Source organism: Arvicola amphibius, chromosome 3, assembly GCF_903992535.2.
Source record: "Arvicola amphibius chromosome 3, mArvAmp1.2, whole genome shotgun sequence".
NCBI classification, from domain to species: Eukaryota; Metazoa; Chordata; class Mammalia; order Rodentia; family Cricetidae; genus Arvicola; species Arvicola amphibius.
The window spans coordinates 100,503,222-100,524,902 of record NC_052049.1 but is presented as its reverse complement, the minus strand read 5'-3'; the positions used below and the strand labels follow the sequence as shown (position 1 = coordinate 100,524,902).

The 21,681-nt window shown below is 38.1% G+C and overlaps 1 protein-coding gene across 2 annotated transcripts in view; it reads right to left on the bottom strand.

Moving 5' to 3' along the window:
* The window catches only part of Arhgap32 (Rho GTPase activating protein 32), a 224,034-nt gene that overhangs the window by 112,188 nt on the left and 90,165 nt on the right, over nt 1–21,681 (bottom strand). The window contains exons 3-5 of one of the 2 annotated variants that reach the window (XM_038321944.1): nt 3,818–3,909; nt 3,283–3,324; nt 2,866–2,950 (exon numbers count right to left, since the gene is read on the bottom strand). In XM_038321944.1, coding sequence (XP_038177872.1) covers nt 2,866–2,950; nt 3,283–3,324; nt 3,818–3,909 — 219 coding nt within the window. The remainder of the gene's footprint in view (nt 1–2,865; nt 2,951–3,282; nt 3,325–3,817; nt 3,910–21,681) is intronic. The other variant, XM_038321945.1, reaches the window with a different exon arrangement.

The following is a 21,681-nucleotide window of genomic DNA, read 5'->3' as shown; positions in this document are numbered from 1 at the left end:
GAGTTAGCTGGAGAGACCCAGCTCCAGACAAACCAACAAGAAGTGGATTTCTAAAGAGGAATTTATCCAAATGGAGCATGACCAACAGATAATAGAAGGTTCAGGAATTAACTCACAAGGTAAATGGAGCTGGTTTCTTAAATGGCTCCCAATTCCACATTCCTGAAACTACATGACACATCAGCATAGTCAGAGAAAACCCTCACTCACGAGCTTTAGATGTGGAGGGGAGCACAGTGAGGTTTGTGTTATACCCCCATCCTTCTCTTCTAGTTGAGAGGTAGCAGAAACAGGTAGAACTAGTACAGCCCCTTTCCACTGAAGACCATCTCTGCTCACCAGCAGGAAGTCTACCTGAAATGTCCCCTGTGGCATAGTCTGGAGGATTTAAACCCTTCTAGTAAGACTCTAGCACTATTTCAGAGAGGTCAACCCAGCTGAGTGCTATCCCTATTCCACATTTCTTCCATACAACATCATATAGTCTTAATCGCACAAGAAAATATGAAAGTTTAAGTGCTATAATATCTTATAATCTTATACATCTCAGCAATAAAGGAATGAAATGCAAAGAGGTGTACCTGCTTGCTCAAGATCACCAAGTTTCTAACTTCCAACTGAAAGGCTAGCACTACTAAAGCCTGTAATTCCATTCTGTCCATGCTTACCATAATAGCTTTCTTTTTATTTTAAATCAGAGTCCTTAAAGACTCCTGGCCTGTCACATAATGCCAACATTTTAAATCATCTTCTCAATTTAGCGATAGCTCTCTAACTATTTCTCTTCCTGATATATATGAGACATCTTACAATGTTTATTTTTTGTAAAAGAGGGCTCATCGAACCTTGTAAAGACAAAACAAAAAACAAAATGCACACCTACAACGTAAGTTTACCAAGAATAATATACCTTCTTTATAAAGCTATGGCAACAAGTTAAGTCACTCAGATATGTTACTGTCACAAAATGAAAAATATATTTAGTACTGAATTCTTGAACAGTTCGTTTGTAGCAAAACTATCATTTGTGGTTAGACACAAGAATGGTCCCATAAGTTCCTATGTTTGATATGCTTGTCTGCAGTTGGTAGAACTGTTTGGGAAGGATTAGGGGTATGGCCTTGTTGGAGGAGGTGTGTCACTGGGGGTGGGTTTTGAAGTTTCAAAAGCTCATACCATTCCTAGTTAGTGCACGTGCTCACCCACGCTTGCTCTCTCTCTTCCCTCCCTCCTCTTCCTCCTCTCCCTCCTGGTTATTGACTCAACATGTAAGCTCTTAGCACCAGTGTCTGCTGCCACAGTCCCCACCATGACATTCGTGGACTCAACTACCATTTGGAACTATGAGTTCCAAATTAAATGATCTTTTTTATAAGTTGTCTTGGTCATGGTCTCTTCACAGCATCAGAAAAGTAACTAAGAAATTATTACAGCTGAAATCTCAAAGATACTAGTATTTAAGGAAACAACACCCTTTGCTGTCTTAGAGTCAATAGTCAAAAAGTCAAGCGTTAAAAATTTCTGTTGCATTTTAAAGTGCCAATTATCTGGAACAGAATATCCTGAGCTTTCATAAATCCTATAGATCAAATCCATCTAAATAGGTTTTAAGATACAATTAAGAAAAGTAAAGTACACTCTGAAACATATCAATCATGTTAGGAAGATTTCCTTCGAGATAAGGCAGAACTAGATTGGCAGGTGGGGAACTTCTCTATGTAGTGTGTGGAAATCAAGATCTTTTTTTCTATTTGACTATCATGAAAAAAAAACAAAATAAAAAACAGCTTTTGTTGTTCTGGGAAAGCACAGCTTTTTAAAATAACCACAACCTGCCCCCCCCCTTTTTTTTTCTTTCTCATGGTTTATTTTTTTTTATATTTAAAAATTTCCATCTCCCTCCGCTCCTCCTCCCCCTTCCCGCCCCTCCTTCTCCCCCTTCCCTCCCCTTCCCTCCACCCATACCTCCCCTCCCTCCCTCTCAAGGCCAAGGAGCCATCAGGGTTCCTCACTCTATGCTAAGACCAAGGTCCTCCCAACTCCCCCCCAGGTCCAGGAAGGTGATCGACCAAGCTGAGAAGGCTCCCACAGAGCCCGTCCATGCAGAAGAATCAGAGCCCAGCGCCAATGTCCTTTGCTTCTCAGTCAGCCCCCGCTGTTGGCCACATTCCGTGAGGGAACCTCCAGCTGGCGACAGATGGGGAAGGTGACTGAGCCCCACATTGGAGCACTGGACTGAGCTCCCAAGGTCCTGATGAGGAGCAGAAGGAGCGAGAACATGAGGGAGAAAGTCAGGAACGTGAGGGGTGCGTTCACTCATGGAGACGGTGGGACAGAACTAAAGGGAGATCACCAACTCCAGTTGGAATGGGACTGATGGATCATGCGACCAAACCCGTCTCTCTGAATGTAACCTGCCCCCTTTAAATTTTCATTTTTCACCTTAAGCTGCCAGTGACTTATCACAAGAACAAAGTATTTCATTTGATACCAAGAAAGAATGTAGAGGCCAATAATAACCAAGACACTTGAAAAAGAATCAAGTGGGAGCACAGTAACCTTCCAGATCTCAAAAACTCAGTGACAACTCAAACAAGGTAGTGTTAGTAAGGCTATATAATTCAGAAGACAAAGCTACTTTACAAAGCAATGGACATATGAACATGACTCATAATGGGGGGAGGGGTCCCTAACTGATCCGTGTTATTATGGTAATTAAAAATATGTGCCAATTTGGCATCAAGTGCTAATCAACAGAAAATAATAAGATTTTACATCAATCAGTAAATATCTAAATATTACAAATATTAAAATATCAAGTATCACTTATCTCAATTCAGAATGTAGGAAATAGTTAAAACATACCTGTATACTGCCAAATTCCACGTTCTCATAATGAAAATGTGCACATTCAGCCATCTTTGGAAAGTGTCCCTTGGTGAAGGGTAACCTAAAAATACATGAAAATAAATATGAAACAAGATACTTGACTACCCAAAATTAATATATATATACCATGGATTTCAGAGCTCATGCAAGCAAAAATACTTAATAAGCACATGCATGTGAGCCATAAACATTCACACAAACCTTTTTAGAAACACGTGGAACCAGATGCATACTGCATTGAATGTGTGGATAGCAACCAAAAATGAGACATTGTCTCTTAACCTTGCCCCAATTTGACGCTCATAGAAAAGCCAGACCTCTGGCAAACTAACTGTAAACTGTCTGCTTCTGCAGAGAAGCAGAATTCACAACACAAAGCACACCAGATTTTACCTGTGGATGTTGTCACAGCCCATCAGTCCTGGAGTGCTGGACCTGGGTACAGAACGAACATTTTATCCTTATCTTTCCCAGGCTTACACTTGAAGCTGATTTCCCTGTTTAGCCCTCCTTTATCAAGGCAGAAGCTGGATTTCCAGTTAAAACTATGTAGGAAAGACTCGGGTGTTTCATGTAACTTTCAACTCTAGGTTAGCTCTTTCAGGCTTCTTAAGGGCAAGCCTAGGATTCTGTAATTGAACCAATAAAGCTGATTTTCCTTAATAAATGAGATTATGCATTAGAGGTATAGAGGCAGGTCTAGATGTTCCTGTTAGACAAATGAAATCTGATAGGCAACAATGTATACAGAAGAAAAATAAAGTGTATAAAAATTTCCTAAAAAGGAAATGAGTTGTACAAAGACCTACTCAGTGTAATCCTGAGTTACAATGTAAGACTTAAAAGTATAAATTGTTATATGCATAGGAAGACAGAACTGACATTCATTTGTAGCAATTCATTGGAGTCCACTCCTGGCTGCACTTACTTCTTCACATGCTTAACCTTCATGCTTGCTGTACTGCCACAGGCCTTAAGGGAAAGCTCTCCAGGGATCTCTGGGACATCTGCTCCTCTTGCCTAGGAAAATAAAGAAAAGGAAAGTTATGGTGATTCTGGTTAGTATTGAGACTTCTTTTATAAAAACATGCTACAGATAAATTTTAACTGTTTTCTCTGAACCTGTATTAACAGGAACATGTTTTGATACAATATTCCTTTAATGGTGAAATTACTTGACTTTTAGCTACTCAGAATAAACTAACAAAAATATAAAATTAAATACTGAGTTTACCATATAAGTGAAAACTTGCTGTAAAAAACAAAACTTTTCTAGTTCTTGTCATAAAATTTCTATAATCAGTTATTAGAATTCTTAGTACAAACTAAATCTCTCCTAGGAGTTATCGGAACGAAACAATCTTGGTTACATACAATTATCAACAAGTGTTAAAAAGGTTATTATGAAAAATGGAACAACAGGCATTTCTCACTTCAAAAGTTTCAGTTTCCTAGCTCAAGAATCACAACCTTAACTAAACTAATTTTTTCTTATAAAAAAACTAGTCAATATAGTTTGGATAATCTTAAAAATGCTTCAACTACAGAGGTAACTGCATTAAACTTATAAGAATTGATTCTTGGTATATACCATAAGTAGAAACTATTTTTTCAATTTTTTCTCCTTAGCAATGTTAACTATTAGTAAGACCTGCTATTTTACAGTCAATCTTCTTAGGTGTTCCCCCTATTCTTATCAAGATTTTCAAACAAGAAAGATGTATACTATATTCTTTCTATACTTTTTTATTGTGTGTGTGACAGAGTGCAGGTGAGTGATGTTGTACTACTTTATCTCAGGTTCCAGCATTAGTGAAAACACACTGTCTGATGACTTCCAACCATTGCTGTCTACAGTGTTGTCACCTCCTGAATCCGCCCTGTGATGTTTCTGGTCATTGTGAAGAGTCTTACTTTGCCATTCTCGTCTCTATTCTATTACAGAAAGCATGAAAACTATGGGGTCAATGAAGATATCCAGTGAAAGGACAATGCAGCCACAAGCCAACAAAACAAAACAAAACAAAAGCCCTGAGCCTTCTAGAAGAAAGATTGCAATCATTTGAAAACATTCACACAAAAGCTGGGCGAGGAAGGACTTCACTGGGCCACCAGAGTGTAGGGCAAATGTTGTGGAACTCAACTTGCAGCTCACTTGCCTTTTTTTGCAGTAACCTTTACTGGACATGTGGCCATGTATGGTCAGAGTTGGGGAGGTGGCTAGACACTAACATACACAGATGGCCCTTTCAGAAAAGTCTGCCTTTTCTGTCTAGTATGAGATTTCCCCATTTTACTTTTCTAAATGCCTTTATTTTGTTTGGTATCTGGAATAACTGATGAATGCTGACAAATGATAAGACAATACCTGGGATCATAAAATAACTTTCTAAATAAGGAAAATCAATACAAGGTCCAAATAATACAATAGATTTATAAAAAAATGGTGAGTAGGTCCAAATGGCAATGGGAAGTAGTCTTCTTTGCTATACTATTAGGACTATAATAGATGGCCAGTGGTGGTTTGAATAAGAATGGCCCCCATAGACTCATATATTTTTATGCTTAGTCACAAGGGAGTGGAACTCTTTGATAGGATAAGAAGGATTAGGAGGTGTGGCCTTGTTGAAGGAAGTCAGCTACTGGAGGCCAAATTAAAAAAAAAAACTAAATAAAATATAAAAGCAGGTTTCTGTTTACCAGGAATCTCCCATAATCTGCCCCAAAGGTCAACTACCTTGCGCCAGTTTCATCTACTTCCTGGTCAAATATGAATAGCCTGTATCAGTTCAAAGACCCCACCATGATATGATCATACAAAATCTTCCTGCTTTTTCTGCCCCCCTAAGAGAGAGCCTTGGCAGTTTAAAGATCCAATAAACCTTTCTTCCTTCCAAGGGAATGGTCTAGTTAGGAGGTTTCACATCACTGCACCCTTGTTACATCTGGTGCTGGAAACCCCAGGAAAGCCTCTGCTTACCCATTAACAATCCTTCTGCTTACCTGGCCCAAAATCCTTCTGTTTAAGACAATGTCACCAGTACTTTGCATTGGGGGGGGGGGGGGATGGCACTTTAGACCTAAAAACTAGTATTCATGATTAGGAAGAATTTTAAAGGTCAGATTAAAAAATATAACAAAAGGATAAGACAAGGCTTCAACCAGGACATCTAAAGATAAGGTCTAACAGCCAATAAGAATGTGAAGCACGGCTAGATGCAAATAACTGTCACAGAAACAGAAAGGATCGTGTGGGGATTCTATCATATACACAAAAGAATATGGATTAAAAAAAAAACATCCACATTGCAGGATTTCATGTACAAGAAGAATAGACAACTGGTAGAAAAAGTTGACTGAGAGGCACCCAAGAGGTTTCTGAAGTTTATATAACTTCTGTGTTTCAAAACTTGATCTTGTTCATACATGAAGAAAACAAGTAATTTCCATCAATACATACACATAAGATTATGAGGGGCAGGGGTGTGCAGGTGCACACCTTTAATCCCAGCACTCGGGAGGCAGAGGCAGATGGATCTCTGTGAGTTCGAGGCCAGACTGGTCTACAAGAGCTAGTTCCAGGACAGGCTCCAAAGCCACAGAGAAACCTGTCTCGAAAACCAAAAAAATAAATAAATAAATAAAGAAAGAAAAACTACACAAAGAAACTCTGTCTCACAAAACAAAACATGTACTTCTCCATATGTAAATTAGGCTTTCATTACAAGGTAAAGAAAAAAGCAAATGGTAAAAGGGCAGACAGCATTGTAATAGAAAACTGTAGGCCAGGTCACAAAATAGCAAAACAAATTAATAAAAATACATCATCACTTATGTGCTCTAGAGGTACAAGGGTCATATAATATTTTTAAATCTATGTCTTGTCTTTCATTCTTGATTATAATTAAAGTGAATAGGGAAAACATTAGAGTATAAACTTGATAAATACAATTTATCAGATAAAACTCAACATGTTTTCATAATAAGGTGACTGGCAATGATTGTGGCTGAAAGTTGTAGACCAAAGAAGACACTCATCTCTTGCCCTCTCACCATCTTACCAAGACAGGATTGTTTCCTTTCTGCCATTTTCATCTTACATTAGCAAAAGTACAAACTGTCCATACAACAAAATAATAACAACTATAAAGCAATCAGAAAGATTCCAGCCTATTGCTGTGAAGTAGTCTGCACCAGGCTACCTTCAAAACAGTAAGTATGAATACGCATGTGTGTTTTACTTAAAAAATAGAAGGGTAAACAAAAGCTAATTTGAATGTTTACCAATGGGGAAGACGGAAAAAGGAAAAAAGACAGATTGTCCCTATTTTGAGATTTTTGAGGCCACAGAAGCGACTTAAATATCAATAAAAATAAATTAAAATGGGAAAAAGCAGCACCCTCTAAAAATAGAGGATGAAATAAAAGAAATGATCCTAATTATATATTAGTGGCTAAGCCCAGAGAGGGATTACTTCAAGTGGCAATAAAGTAAAGCAATATATCCCTACAAGGATATTTCGTACAAGTGAAACAGACTGCCTTCTAAAAAAACTGACATTCCTGTTTTGAAACTAACAGGGGTAGAAGATGGGCCAGTGAGGTGGCTCAGCAGGTCAAAGTCCTGAGTGCAGAAGCCTGACCACCTGAGCTCACTCCCTAAGACCCATGGTGGAAGGAGAAAAACAGCTCCTGAAAGTTGTCCTCAGACCTCCAAACACATGCCAATGAACACGTGCTTGTTCTTACATATACCTCACACACAAGCATACACACAGTAACAATTAATAAAATTAAATTTTAAAATGAAATAAAAATGGAAGATCAAATAAGCAACTACTAATGTCACTAAAATACTAAGGTCTTCAGTGTAGGAAACAGTACTATAAAACCGAAATCTGAGTAGAAGTATGCAGTCATTTCTCCTGTGCATGTGATAATGCTATGTGTATGTCCACAGACAGCTCTGATGACATAACGAACCAAAGCAGAATGCACAGAGAATCTCAGTCATGGCAAGGCTGATCTTGAACTGGTCTTCTGTGAAGTACCTGCTGATAAGGTTCTGAAATGAGTTCTATATAAACACAGCTGAACTGAGAGCTGATTAAATATTGAAGGTAAAGTAAGTATCAATTACTGCACAAAAATTTGTAACAGGAAGGAAGTCACTGTCATGGGGCCTTCATTCCTTTCGCAACACCTTTAGTAAACAAATATAAAAACATATGACGTTTATCAAATGTATAGACAGAAGACCACTGAAAGGAAAAGTGACACTAAGTGCTGAAGGTGAACAATCTCAATGAGTTGCAAAGACAAACTGAAATGAATGCAAATTCACTAAGAATCAAATTTAAGCCCTTAAATTCATGGTAAAAGTTTCTATTGTGTAAGGATGGGGTTGGAATAGACTTGTTTGACAAGAACTCACGTAACAAGAACTGAGGGCCAAAAATCTACCAGAACACTTAAAATAAGACATAGGGATACTTTCAGTAAAAGCCAGTAGTCTTTAGAAATACACATCTACAAGACGAGCATTCACTGCTTACAGTCTGAGCCAATCAAACCATAAGGAATAATTGACCCGTCCTACTAAAACATATTTTGATTTGGAAAAACATAAAAAAAAAAAAAAACAGGAAGACATGTTTTGTCCTGTCTATTTTTACAGCTCCCTAACCCTCCTAAAATTACTCTAACATCCACCCTACTGGTGCAGATGACAAAAGACTCATTCAGGTAACTGATTTTGGTGATGATATATACTAATAAAGTGGCTGGCAATGTTGCCTGGTTAACTGCAATGTCATTTAGCAGTAACGCCATGTACTATATCTCTGGGTGTGAATCTTCAAAATGCAGTAAACTCCATTTTGATGTGTATCAGAAAATTAACAAGGATTACAGAGTTCAAAATTTTTATTCTTTGAGAATTGTGTACATGAACACAATGGTTTTTGGATCATACCCAACCCCCTTGGCCCTTCAAACTTTTGAACAAAGACAAAAGAGAAAAATGCAGTATGTAGAAAGTGTTCAACGTCTCACAAAACTGAAAGAAATCTGACCCAGCTGTTCTGTGCCACAAAGAAACTGAGGCCAAGAAAGAACAGCAGTAAGCAGTGTTAGGCACAATGCTAATTAAATTGGCAAGTAATCTGGGGATCTCCATACCCTTTAGTCAGCAATTCTCTCTCTAGAGAATAAAAAGAAAAAGTCATCATAAAGTTATTCACTAAAGCAAAAAATATGAACTATATTTAGGACTCTATTAACTACAGAACTACATTCTACTTTATGACATATTACATAATCATTAAATATATTTAATACTTTTAAAGTTATTTTTTATTATTAGAGATTTACTTTTAATTATCTTTAATCATGTGTATGTATGTCTGTGTCCATGTGGGGCTATGTGCAGGTGAATACAGCACCCTGGGAGGCCAGAGGCCTAAAATACCCAAAATCTCAAATTACACACAGTTGTGAGCCACCATATTGTGCTGGGAGTAAACCCAGGTCCTCTGGAAGAGCACTGATGAGCCATCTGTCTGGCCCCAAAGCACTGTTTTTGTGTTAACAACAGCAACATACAGATTACATAAATTATCCCAAGCAATTGGTTTCATGAATATTGATGGGTTAAAATTTTTTTGCACTGTTTTCATCAACTAATATTAACATATATGGCAAATACATTATGATGTGTAAAAGCCAAAGAAAACATATAACACTGCTCTATGTAAAAATTCTAAAACAAGCCCTTTTTCTACTTCTCCATTACTTCATCTATCTGGGTACTTCAGTGAAGTGACTCTGCAGATGAAATTAAAGGTTCAGGTTAGTCAGTTAGTCTTAAAACACCAGATTTATCTGGGAGAGCAATTCCAAAGTAGATTTTCTCAGGCTCGTAACAGAAAAGAAAGTCAAAGACGACTACTGCTAGCTTGAAGGCTGAAACGGTCACACAGAGTGAGGCAGGTCACTTAAAGAGCAGAGACAGGTTCTTCTCTGACAGCCTAGAGCCACAAGGAACTGCCTTCTGCCCACCACCTGAATGAGGCAGGAAGCTGACTGTTCCATGGCATCTCCAGATGAGAATTCAGTCCAGTGGATGCTGTTTTCTGTGTTATAAGGCCCAAAGCAGAAAACAGTTCACCTGCCTAACTTACAGAAGAAAAATAATGAATGCCTACTATTTCCAATTTCTAAGTTCGTGATAATACTACTTAAAAATAAGTTAGAAAACCTGGTCACATGTTACCATTTTCCACTTTTACTCTCTTAAGATTCAGTTTGTTGCATCAGCTTTATTTCATGCCTACTGTGTCCCCAGGATTTAGAAAGCTGAGACAGAAGGATCATGAGATAGAGAGCAGACTGACCTATATAGCAAGAACCAGTCTGCAGTGGTTTGAATGAGCAATAGCCTCATACACTCGGGCATTTAAACAAGTGGCCCCAATTTGGTGGGGCTGTTTAGGGAGGTTACAGAACCTTTAGTGGGCGGGGCACGGCTAGAGGAAACAGGTCACTTGGGACAGGCTGGTCCCACCTCCATTTCACACTATCCGTTTCTGATGTGATGGAATGTGATCGACCAGCTTTCTATTCCGCTGCTGCCATGCCTTCCTTGTCATTATGGACTCACTCTCCAGAACCACAGAGAAAACCAACACTTTCTTCTGTGAGATGTTTCTGTTCTGGTGTTCTATCACGGCAACAAAGTAACTAATTCACTGTCCCAAAAAGAAAAAGAAAATCACACTCACACACATACACACATACACACACACAAACCCCACAAAGTACTACATGTATCCATATAATTAGATGAATGAGATTTTAATATAAAATTTATACTATAAAGAAAAAACAGGAGCAGTAAGATATCTCTGAAATAACATGTGCTTACAGGTGCCTTTGAAAATAATGTTCCATTTCTGACAAAGGAACAAGAGATAATAAGGTAAAAATCTAATAATCATTCTAATACCTTAGGAAATAAATATATTAAACCTAGAATGTATTATAATAAGTAACACCATCATTAAAATGATGCACCCTTAAAGGATAAATAGGTTACAAAAAGATTTAGTAGCTTTTGGAATATTTTCAGAAGAACATGAACACAAAATACACATATTTTTAAAAGAACAAGAACAACAACAATTTTCTTCACTTATTCAAGAGACTTCTCGATTTTATGTTCTCCAGGAAAATTATCACCAAGCAGTCTGAAGGAAAGAAACAGGTTTTTTAAGTCTGAATATCTTGAGTTCATGTGAAAGTCTCAAGAAAAAATTACATAATTTTACACAATTATGTAAAAGATACACCAAGTCTCTGAATGTTGCCTATAGTTCTCTCCTAAAAGTCTGTTCAGCATTACTGAACTGCATCACATTTGATAACGACTAGCACATTCACTAACAAGAACTAACAAGTTCATTAACATGAAAATCTAGCCAGAAGGTGACGCACACCTTTAATCCCAGTACCCAGGAGGCAGAGGCAGGCAGATCAGTTTGAGGTCAGCCTGGTCTACAGAATGAGTTCCAGGATGGTGAGGCTATCAGAAAGACCCTGTCTCAGACAGAAGGGAGAAAGAGAAAGGGAGGGTGGTAGAGAGAGGGGAGGTAGGCGGGCATGTATGGAAGGACGGGGGAGGATGGGAAAATCTAAGGCTCTATGAGATAAATAATGGTAACTGGTATATTTATTTTCTAATATCCGGATACCACAGACCAGGCCCAGCAACACACCAGTCAACTAACTTACCTAGCATCATAAATAGACAAGTACTGAAAACCAGAAACAGGAATCAAAGAAGGCTGCAGGCAGGTTTAAGACTCTAAACAATGAATGTATAAGCCATACAAACAGTCCTAAGTAAAACACATTGCTTCAGTTCAACTATCGACTTCTAACTAAAAACAAAAGGATGAGAAGAACAGAGTAAAACAGTAACCGTGACACCTGAACGTCATGGAGAAACAAGCTGCTCTCCAGTAGAAGAGTTGCCTTAAGGTTCACGTCTACCAGAAACATCTCAGAGAACCAATTAACAGCAGGAGAAATTATTCAAAGGCAACGTTTTAAAACAATTTGGAAAATTATTAGCAAGCACCATTAGGATAATTATCACAATTCCTCTACTCAGCAACAGCTGGTTAATCAACCTAAATTAGCACATTTACATATTAGCAAATTTATGCTTTTCTATAACTGAGCTTCATCTTCTCCATCTCTTTTTACATCACTCCACTGCCCTACTTGTTTAAAATAATTCTGCTTCTTCAGATTATACGTGATCCCCAAAAAACCTAATTTTATCATGCATTTTATAAAATGTTCTAGGAAAATCTAGAAGAGTACACTATTATCTTTACAGGTATTTTATCTGTGTGGTGATGTGTACATACAAGTATGTGGGGGGATTATAATGCTCTCACCTGTGTGTACACGTGTGTAGAGACCAAAGATTAAGCTGAAGTGACATCTAGAACTGCTCTCCACTTTGAGACAGGGTCTCTCACTTGACCTGGAGAACACTGTTTCTGCTAGACAGACTGGGCATCAAACGACAAGTTCCACCTGTTCTGTTTGTCTTTATCCCACGACAGTGCAGGAGTTACAGGCAGCACATCAGGCATTAAAGTGAATGAGCCCTGGGTATTCAACCTCAGGTCTGCATGCTTGAGCAGCAAGCAATTTACCCACTAAGCCATCTTCCCAGGTCAAGATCCTTTCTTAAGGTAAATTATTTTCCTTGAACGCTACTAAATAGTAATGGTGATCAGTTCTTAGATCCACTAGCACACACACACACATACACACACACACACACACACACTCTCCGAAATTGCCTCTCCATTAATTACTCTAAAGGAATAATCCAGCTCTTCTATCTAAGCTTGGTCTGCTAGAAACTTTAAGCGATACAGTGGAAAATAGCCCCGAGTATAAGAGCTGCTTGTGAGAGCCCCCCAAAAAGTACCAGTAAGTCTCACTTTTGTTTAAAAAGAAATGAGGGGCAGAAAAAAATCATATTAATGTCTGTTCTAGTTTGTTGTCTGTTGCTGTGGTAAAAACCAACTTAGAAAGGAAAGGGTTTCTCTCTTCTTACAGGTTACAATCTATCACCTAAGGAAGCCAAGGCAGAAGCTCACACAGGAACCTGGAGGAATGTGGCTCACTAGCTTGCTTCCTCTGCCTTGTCCTTTCTAACAGAGCCCAGGCACACCTGCCTACGGATAGCATCACCACAGTACGCTGGGTCGTCACATATTAACGAGCAAGAAATGCCCCACAGATACACCCACAGGCCATATGATCAAGAACAACTCATCAACTGAGGTTTCCCCTTCCAGAGTGATTTCTCATAGACTCCTGTTTGTGTCAGGCTGACAAAATTAACCTGTGCAAATGTTCAAAAAGAAAGATTGGAGAAAGTTTTAAGGAAAAAGGTCATTTGGTTTATATAAAGAACAGCAATTCCATTATTAACGAATATTTACTGAAAACTTACTATGCCTGGCACAGAGAACAAAGCAGTAACTAGCCATAATTAAAGGCTCTACTCACACAGCTCACATTGCAATGGGGAAGAAAATAATCACATACATTTTCAGTATTAATAATATAGAGAAAATTAGAACAGACTAATGTAGCACTAATTCTAATTGATCTTAAAAATAAAAACACAGATTCAGATATAGGGGAAAATGCTGAAAGATCATAGAAGCAGAGCAGGTAGCCACTAGAGAGTTCTTACCTCTAACTAATGCTCAGATCGAATAGGGTATCCTGTCTCTACAAGTCCTCAGACTGGATGCCATATCTACGAAACCTCAAACTACATAAGAGTTCCCGTCTCCTCCTAATGTTTCTCTCTCGGCCCAGCCATATCCACCTCCCTAGTGCTGGGACTAAAGGCATATGATCCCAAATGCTGGAACCACCTTTGTGGTGCGCTCTGTTTCTCTTTTAGACAGATTCAATTCCCAGGTATCCGTCTGCCTCTACCCAGTGCTGGGATTAAATGTGTGTGCCACCACTGTCTGGCCTCTCTATGGCTAACTAGTGGCTAGCTCTACACTCTGACTCTGATCATCAGACAAACTTCATTAGATCACAAACAAAGTATCACTACAGAGGGGAAGCTGGGCAGTGGTGGCACACGCCTTTAATCCTATTATTCAGGAGGCAGAGGCAGAAAGATCTCTGTGAGTTTGAAGCCAGCCTGGTATACAAGAGCTAGTTCCAGGAAAGGCACCAAAGCTATACAGAGAAATCCTGTCTCAAAAAACAAAAAAAAAGAGAAAGAGGTGATACACACTTTTAATAGCAGCATGGAGGAGGCAGAGGCAGGCAGATCTAAGTAAGTTTGAGCCCAGCCTGGTCTACAGAGCTAGTTCCAGGACAGTCAGAGATACACAGAGAAACCCTGGCTCAAAAAAACAACACACACACATACACACACACACACACACACACACAGAAGTGCAGGGTTACTGTTTTATCTAAGATGGTAACATATGAACACAAAAATGAGGATGCAAGCCTAATAATGATCTGAGAAAAAGCACTCTTTAGGCAAAAGAGCACACACAAGTAGCATACACACTTGTCATCTATAACTCATGTTTGATATTTCTAATACTAAACATAAATATAAAAATCCTAGTGTGATGGCACCAAAATGGTGGAGGAAGAAGTGTAGATGGTTTTAGTCCAAGGTATGAGCTAATGCTCAGCACACTTAAGAATTGTGTAAGCATCAAAATAAATCAAGTAGGAAAGGACTTTAAATTATCTGATTCATAATAATACAAGGTTTGGGACATGGATGATAAAGTCAATTTGTTAACATAAACCACAGAACAGGACAAGGGAAGGCTCTTCCAAGGAGTCCCAAAGATGAGATACATGAAAAATCTGTTATTCATGATGTTCAAAAGATTTTAGGTGGAGGAATGAGTGCTCTCAGGGGTGAGAGACAGGGCTAAGAAGGTCAGGTGCACTGCAATGCCAGTGAGGAACTAGAAGGTAACAAGCATAAAGAGAAACATGGGGCTATGGATGCCAACATTTCCAGTCGGAGGGAAGCAGCCTGAAAGGTATAGCCTTTACGAGTAGTGGAGTCAGCGGGTGGACATGTCTGCTGTGTATCCTTAAGTGACGGAGGGGAAGCCACTCACACATGCAAGATTTGCAATACTAAATAAACACTGACTGTTTTCCTAATTTTAAAATTGTGATTCTCTGAAAAATGAAATTTTATGTTGTTTTCAGGAACACAGCTATTAACAGAGGTATTTATAAACCAGCCATTTATGTTGTTATCAATAATTTTATTTGCTCCAACATGAAATTGTAGTAGGGAGGACACTAGTTAGTTCCTGGTTGCTCAGCAGCTTAGACCTGAAATAATCACACAGAAACTATATTAATTAAATCACTGCTTGCCCATTAGCTCTAGCTTCTTATTGGCTAACTCTCACATGTTAACCCATTTCTATTAATCTGTGTATCGTCACATGGCTGTGGCTTACTGGCTAAAGTTTGGTCCAGCTTCAGTGGGGCTACATGGCTTCTCTCTGATTCTGCCTCCTTTCTCCCAGCATGCCATTTAGTTTTCCCTACCTACCTAAGTTCTGCCCTATCAACAGGCCAAGGTAGTTTCTTTATTAACCAACGGTATTCACACCATACAGAGGGGAATCCCACATCACCTCCCCTTTTGTTTAAATAAAAAAAAAATCCCACATCATGAAATGATCTGCTTTAGCAGAGTGCTGACCCCATATGAATTTTAATGACTGAAAAGTAAACTGAGGTGAAAAATGTTCCTACCACAAACCATTAAAACAGCATGCTCTTCAGCTCACACTGCTACTTGGCATGCTGCAAGCTGCACTACTAAGTCACAGCAATATTCAATTCCCAAGTGCACTGAATCGTTATGTTTTTAAAATACCAATGCTTACATACATACACATGTCACATATGGTTGGTTTAGGTATTTCTAATTCTCAAACATAAAATGAATAATAACAAAATCCTAATGTGACGGCACCAAAATGAATAGAGGAATACAAGTGTGATGGTCAGGGTGGTTTTAGTCCAAAACAGGCAAAAAAAAAAAAAAAAAAAAAAATACCACATACAACTATGTGTGTATATACACACACCAGAATTGTTTTATGTTAGTGTTTAAAAATCCATAATATGCAGTTACTAAAGCTTTTCAATGTTAATTACAAATAATTCATTTTTAGTAATGTAGAAAAGTTCTATATTTCTTTATTAATTTTCTTTCTTGTTTAGTTCACTGATTTGTCCTGTTTTAAGAAGTGGGGGCAGGATCTTATGATGTTGACTAAGCTGACCCCAAAATCCTAGACTCAAGCAAACTTCCCAACTCAGTCTCCTTGCTGCTGAGACTACATGCAGTGTCTGGACAGTTTTCATTTTGTGAGAAGGGTTACATGTATATATGTGTAGGAGCATATGTGTGCAGGTACACTTGTACCATGTGTAGAGGCCAGAGGATAACATCAGGGGTCTTCCTCAGTTGCTCTCCACCTTATCTTCTTTGAGACAAAATCTCATTGCACCCAGAGCTCCCCACACATCAAACCACAGGGACCCTCCCTTTTCTGCCTCCCATGAGCTGGAAGTGGAAAGCAGATGAAGTTCTGGGAGAGGGTGCACTGTTGACATGGGTATAGCCTTGTCAAGGAGGCTAATGCCTCAGACTCAAAGGCATGGAAAGACCTCACTCTGGTCAGGATGTGCAGGAAAGGCTGACCATCCGCTGAGAGAGTAAGTGTAAAAAGCTCCCACTACAGCTTCTTCCTCTCCAGAATGACACTGCTCCCCTGCAGAGTCCCTACCAATATCAGGTGACCCAGCCCCTCACTGGCTGCCATACAACACTGTGTATCTGGACTACTGGAGCATCTCCATCTGAGCACACAGCTCACTGAATCCAGACTTATGTCCCTGGTATCAGTCTTTACGGTCTTCTCTCCCAGTCAGGTTCCCAGGACAGAGCTGTACAGGCCTCGACAACTGGGATTACAAGCAAACATAATGGCACCCAGCTTTGTATGTGGGTGCATGGATCCAAATTCAGATTCCCATGAATGTGTGGCAAGTACTTTACCAAGAGAGCTGTCACCCCAGCCTCTGGCTTGAATTTTTTAAAATAATGATTTTTGTTAGCAATCTGTGAAAAGTAGCGAATCATATCAGAAGAAGAGCACTAATTCAGGGATTTACTATTGCTTTAATTTTTAAAATGTCTCTAAATAAAATCCCTTAAATTTAACAGTTCGTAAATTTCTGAATCTCTTTAAATGTTGATGAAAAGCTAACTTTCACATTGTACCATACAAATCAACAGTTAAGCCCACTACTTTTTACATTAACTCAAAACTAATTAAGTGGAACTGTTTTAGAGAAAAATTTAGAAAGTTTCTTTTATTAAATTTTTCTCAAAATGGTATTTCACTTGAGTAGTAGTTCTGAGAAAAAATGATGCAAAATTCATTTTTAGTCAGTATGTAAAACTAACGTGTATTTCCAGAGAAAAGTTAGTAAAATACTGGCTCATTTCATTCCTGTATTTTGTTTTTCTTTTTGTTTTACATTTTTAGGTTTCTTTCTTTTTGAAAGCACGGTTTTGCCTTATGTGTGTCTGTGCATAATGTGCACGCCTGGTACCTTCTGAGATCCAAAGAGAGTGTAAGATCCCCTGGAACTGGAGTTACAGATGGGTTTGAACCACTATGTGGGTGCTGGGAACCAAACTCAAATGCTCTGGAAGAACAAGTGCTCTTAGCCACTAGCCAACTCTCCAACCCCCATTTTGTTTTTTGAAACGTGGTCTTGTGTAACTCAGGCTGGCCTGGAACTTACTACATAGCTCAAATGACCTTAAACTTCGGATCCTTTTGTCTCTACCTTGGGAATTCTAGGAGTAAAAGTGTGAATCTCTATACCTGGTTTTATCTGGTCCTAGTGATCAAGCTCGAGCTTGACACATGCTAGGCAAGTGCTTTACCAACTAAACTATATCCACCACATTCCCTGTATATTTTTATAATTCAGGAATTTGATATTTATTGAATGTGATGTTTTTAACAGAAAGATTATAGTGTTCCCTCAAGGAACCTACACATGAGAAAATTAAGAGTAAAAAATAAGATTATTACAAGGAGTTGATACATGTGATATAAAAAGTAATTTTAAGATGGGTGTTATGATGCACACCTTTAATCCCAGCATTTGGGCTGGGCTAGACAGAGAAGCCCAGTCTCAAAATGAAACAAAAAACAAAACTAAAAGTGATTTCCACATACTCAGATAAATTTTTTGGCACTGTAAAGACGGAATACAGTAATTTTGTGTGCATACACATGTACACAAACACAGAGTGAATGGAGCACTACAAAAAAACTCATGCTGTCTTTCTATTCACAAATTAAATGCAGATTTATTGGAAGTTATAAAACTATAGGAAGACAATAATGGGCAAACAAATTACTAAATATTCTTTTAAAAATATTTATTTATTTATTTATTATGTATACAATATTCTATCTACATGTATGCCTGCAGACCAGAATAGGGCACCAGACCTCATTACAGATAGCTGTGAGCCACCATGTGGTTGCTGGGATTTGAACTCAGGACCTTTGGAAGGGCAGGCTATGCTCTTAACCTCTGAGCCATCTTTCCAGCCCCTAAATATTCTTTCAATGGAATGCTGATCCCTCCAGAAATTACATAAATTAGTAATGGTACTGAATTTTTTCTTTTTTACTATTTTAAACTTAGTAAAGATGGATTCAATTTACAGAAAACTGAGAATGTGTCAAATAGTCTCAAAAGAGATACAAATTATGTCCACTGGAATGGAACAATTGAGGTTAAAAGAGATGCAAATCCTGTCCACGGGAATGGAACAATTTGCATCAAGTTGCATGTGTTTTAGTGTCACAAATGAAGATGTTTTGGGTTTCTGGAGCAGTTTAACATCTGACAGCCAACATGTCAACTTGATGAGACTTGAAATCAACTGAAAGCTAAACCTCGGGGTACACCTGTGAGGTGTTTCCTTGACTGAATTATTGATGTGGAAACCCCACTCCAAATGTGCAAAGACCTTTCAAGGTGGCCCAGATGTAAGAGGGTCCAAGAGACAAGCTTTGCTTTTTGCATACTTGCCTTCATGTCTCACTGTCCTGTTCATCTAAGGAGTTCATTTATCCCTTCACTGCTACTGCTATTGCCATTCTTCACTAACATCTAAATTTCCAACTTGAACAGAAGACCAGTGACTCTCTAGGAATTTCCCAAACCTTCCGGGACAAACTGGGACTGGCAACTAAAGCACTCAGCCTTGTCAACTGAGAAGCCATCAGTTCTCAGGCTCTCCAATATGAAGACAGCATACTGTATGTACTACTTAGACAGAACTGTGTAAGCCCTTCTAAAAATCCCTTTTTATTAGATATTTGGTCTAACAGTTCTATTCCTCTAACTAATATAACCCTTAAAGGATTCCTTCTTTGAGTTAAATATATCTTGATGTGTTCACCCAGTAGTTTTGTGAAAGTCATGCTTATATCCTCTTTTAAAATGAATGTGAACCCTACCCTTCCTCAAAAGGATAGAAGGATAGATATGTCCACAACTGATTACAGTCATACTGAGATCTGGAGCACAGTATAGGAATACTAAAGTATAGTATATACTACAGTAGAGATCACACCGAGAACCCTGATGGCTCTTTGGCCTGGAGAGGGAGAGAGTGGGGATATGGGTGGAGGGGAGGGGAGGGAAGGGGGAGGAGGAGGGGAGGAGATGGCAATTTTTAATAAAAAATAAATAAACTGGGAAAAAAAGAATTATTTTTATCTCCAGGAGGCTTGAGAAAGCCTTCATCTTACAGACTTGTCCAGCCTCTGACATTACAACAATGTACTGTCATCTACAAAGTTCATACTCAAGAGCCATGCTACAGAAGAAGAAAAGTCACAGAAAAATCTCATAATGGGGACTGGCTAAACGGGTTAGCAGGTAAAGGCCTTTCCTGCTCAACAATGAAAACCTACCTGACAACCTTAGTTTGATCCCTGTAACCCATACAAAGGTAGAAGCAAAGAATCAACTTCCACAGTTATGTTCTGACTTCCACACACATCTCTGGCATGTGTACTGTACACATAGCACACTCAGACAACACACACAGTAATAATAATAATGAATAAAATTTAAAAACTAAGTGAATTTTGAATGTCACACAGTAAAGGAACAGAATAATGACAATTTTTAACTTTTAAGTTAGATAACAAAATATTATATGGTGAAAGAAAAACAAATCAATATTATTAAGCTATTTTCAACTTACAAGAGGACAAGTCTGAAAAATCAGAAACAGAACATCATGTGGAACAAACATATCACCATCTAGAATTTCTTCATAAAATTACAAAATTGTAAGTTCAGTAACTTTTCTAACAGCTCATCTGTTAGCTGAACAAGAAAAGCTGATTACCAACAGAGGCAACTCAATTATGATTGACTATAGCAGCCCAAGAAATTCAAACCCAAAATATTCAATCCCAGAAAATATGAACTGACTTAATTCCATTTAGGGAAAACAGCTGTTTGAAGAGTTGAGATAATATCAGTAGTTGCTCTAAAAAAAAAAAACTAAGCAATAATCTTCCTTCCCTCGATGAATGGCTATGTGTAACCAGTTTCAGATTCAGATTCTGAGTTTGGAGGAGATGAAGTCTTGGCCGCTATGAGGGATGTGCATTGCACATCTACAGGACAGAATGTTCACAAATAACTTAAATAAGCATTAATTCAGTACAATCCAAAGTAGAATTTACCATAACTATATCATAACTGATTTGGGCAGAAATATGTGCAGAAAAAGGTTTGGTTGGACATATTTTAGTTTCTACTATTGAACACTAAAATGCTTTGGTAACTTAGTTTGTTACAAAATTGGTATTCTGAAGGCAACTTAACCTAAAACTACAAAGCAAAGCAGTTTATAAAGTCATTTGAATGGTTAGTATTTCTAGAGCCACATGTGGTCATAAGCTACTGTATATACTTCCCAAGCTATCAAATCTTAAGAAGGGAGATTTTCTTTCCCATGAAAGTTTGTAATGAAAATAATTTTCAAAATCAACTTGCAGGCTCAGGGCAGTATTGTTTAGACCATAATGCATGTGCAAAGTGAGCTCCATATAATAAATGTCATTTAACTGTGTAATGAGGTGCTTCCAACAATGTTTCAATGAGAAGTAGTTAACATGTAATATAATGAGATATTAAAAGACAAATATAAGTAAGAAAATCTAGTAACTATATAAATACAAGTAGCAAAATTTGATCAATTAAGATAATATACTTGGAGCTCGGGATACAGTTTGATACACCTGCCTGTCATGCACAGAGCCCTGGGTTTCCAATCACCACTTCAAAAGATGATTATGCTTGTAACCTGTTATCAATGACTGCAAACCTATCTGAATCAAGTTACCTTTTACAAACTGAAATTTTTGAATTCTCATAGACCAGCATTGATAGATGTGTGTTTATACTATATTTTTATGACATGGAATATTGACTTTGAACTATAATTAAAAATAGTTATTTTAGCTCATAAAAAATTTCATTATTTTTACTGATGGACCCCGATTACAGATTTTTTAAATAAGTAAAATGAGTGGCTGAAACATGTTTCCT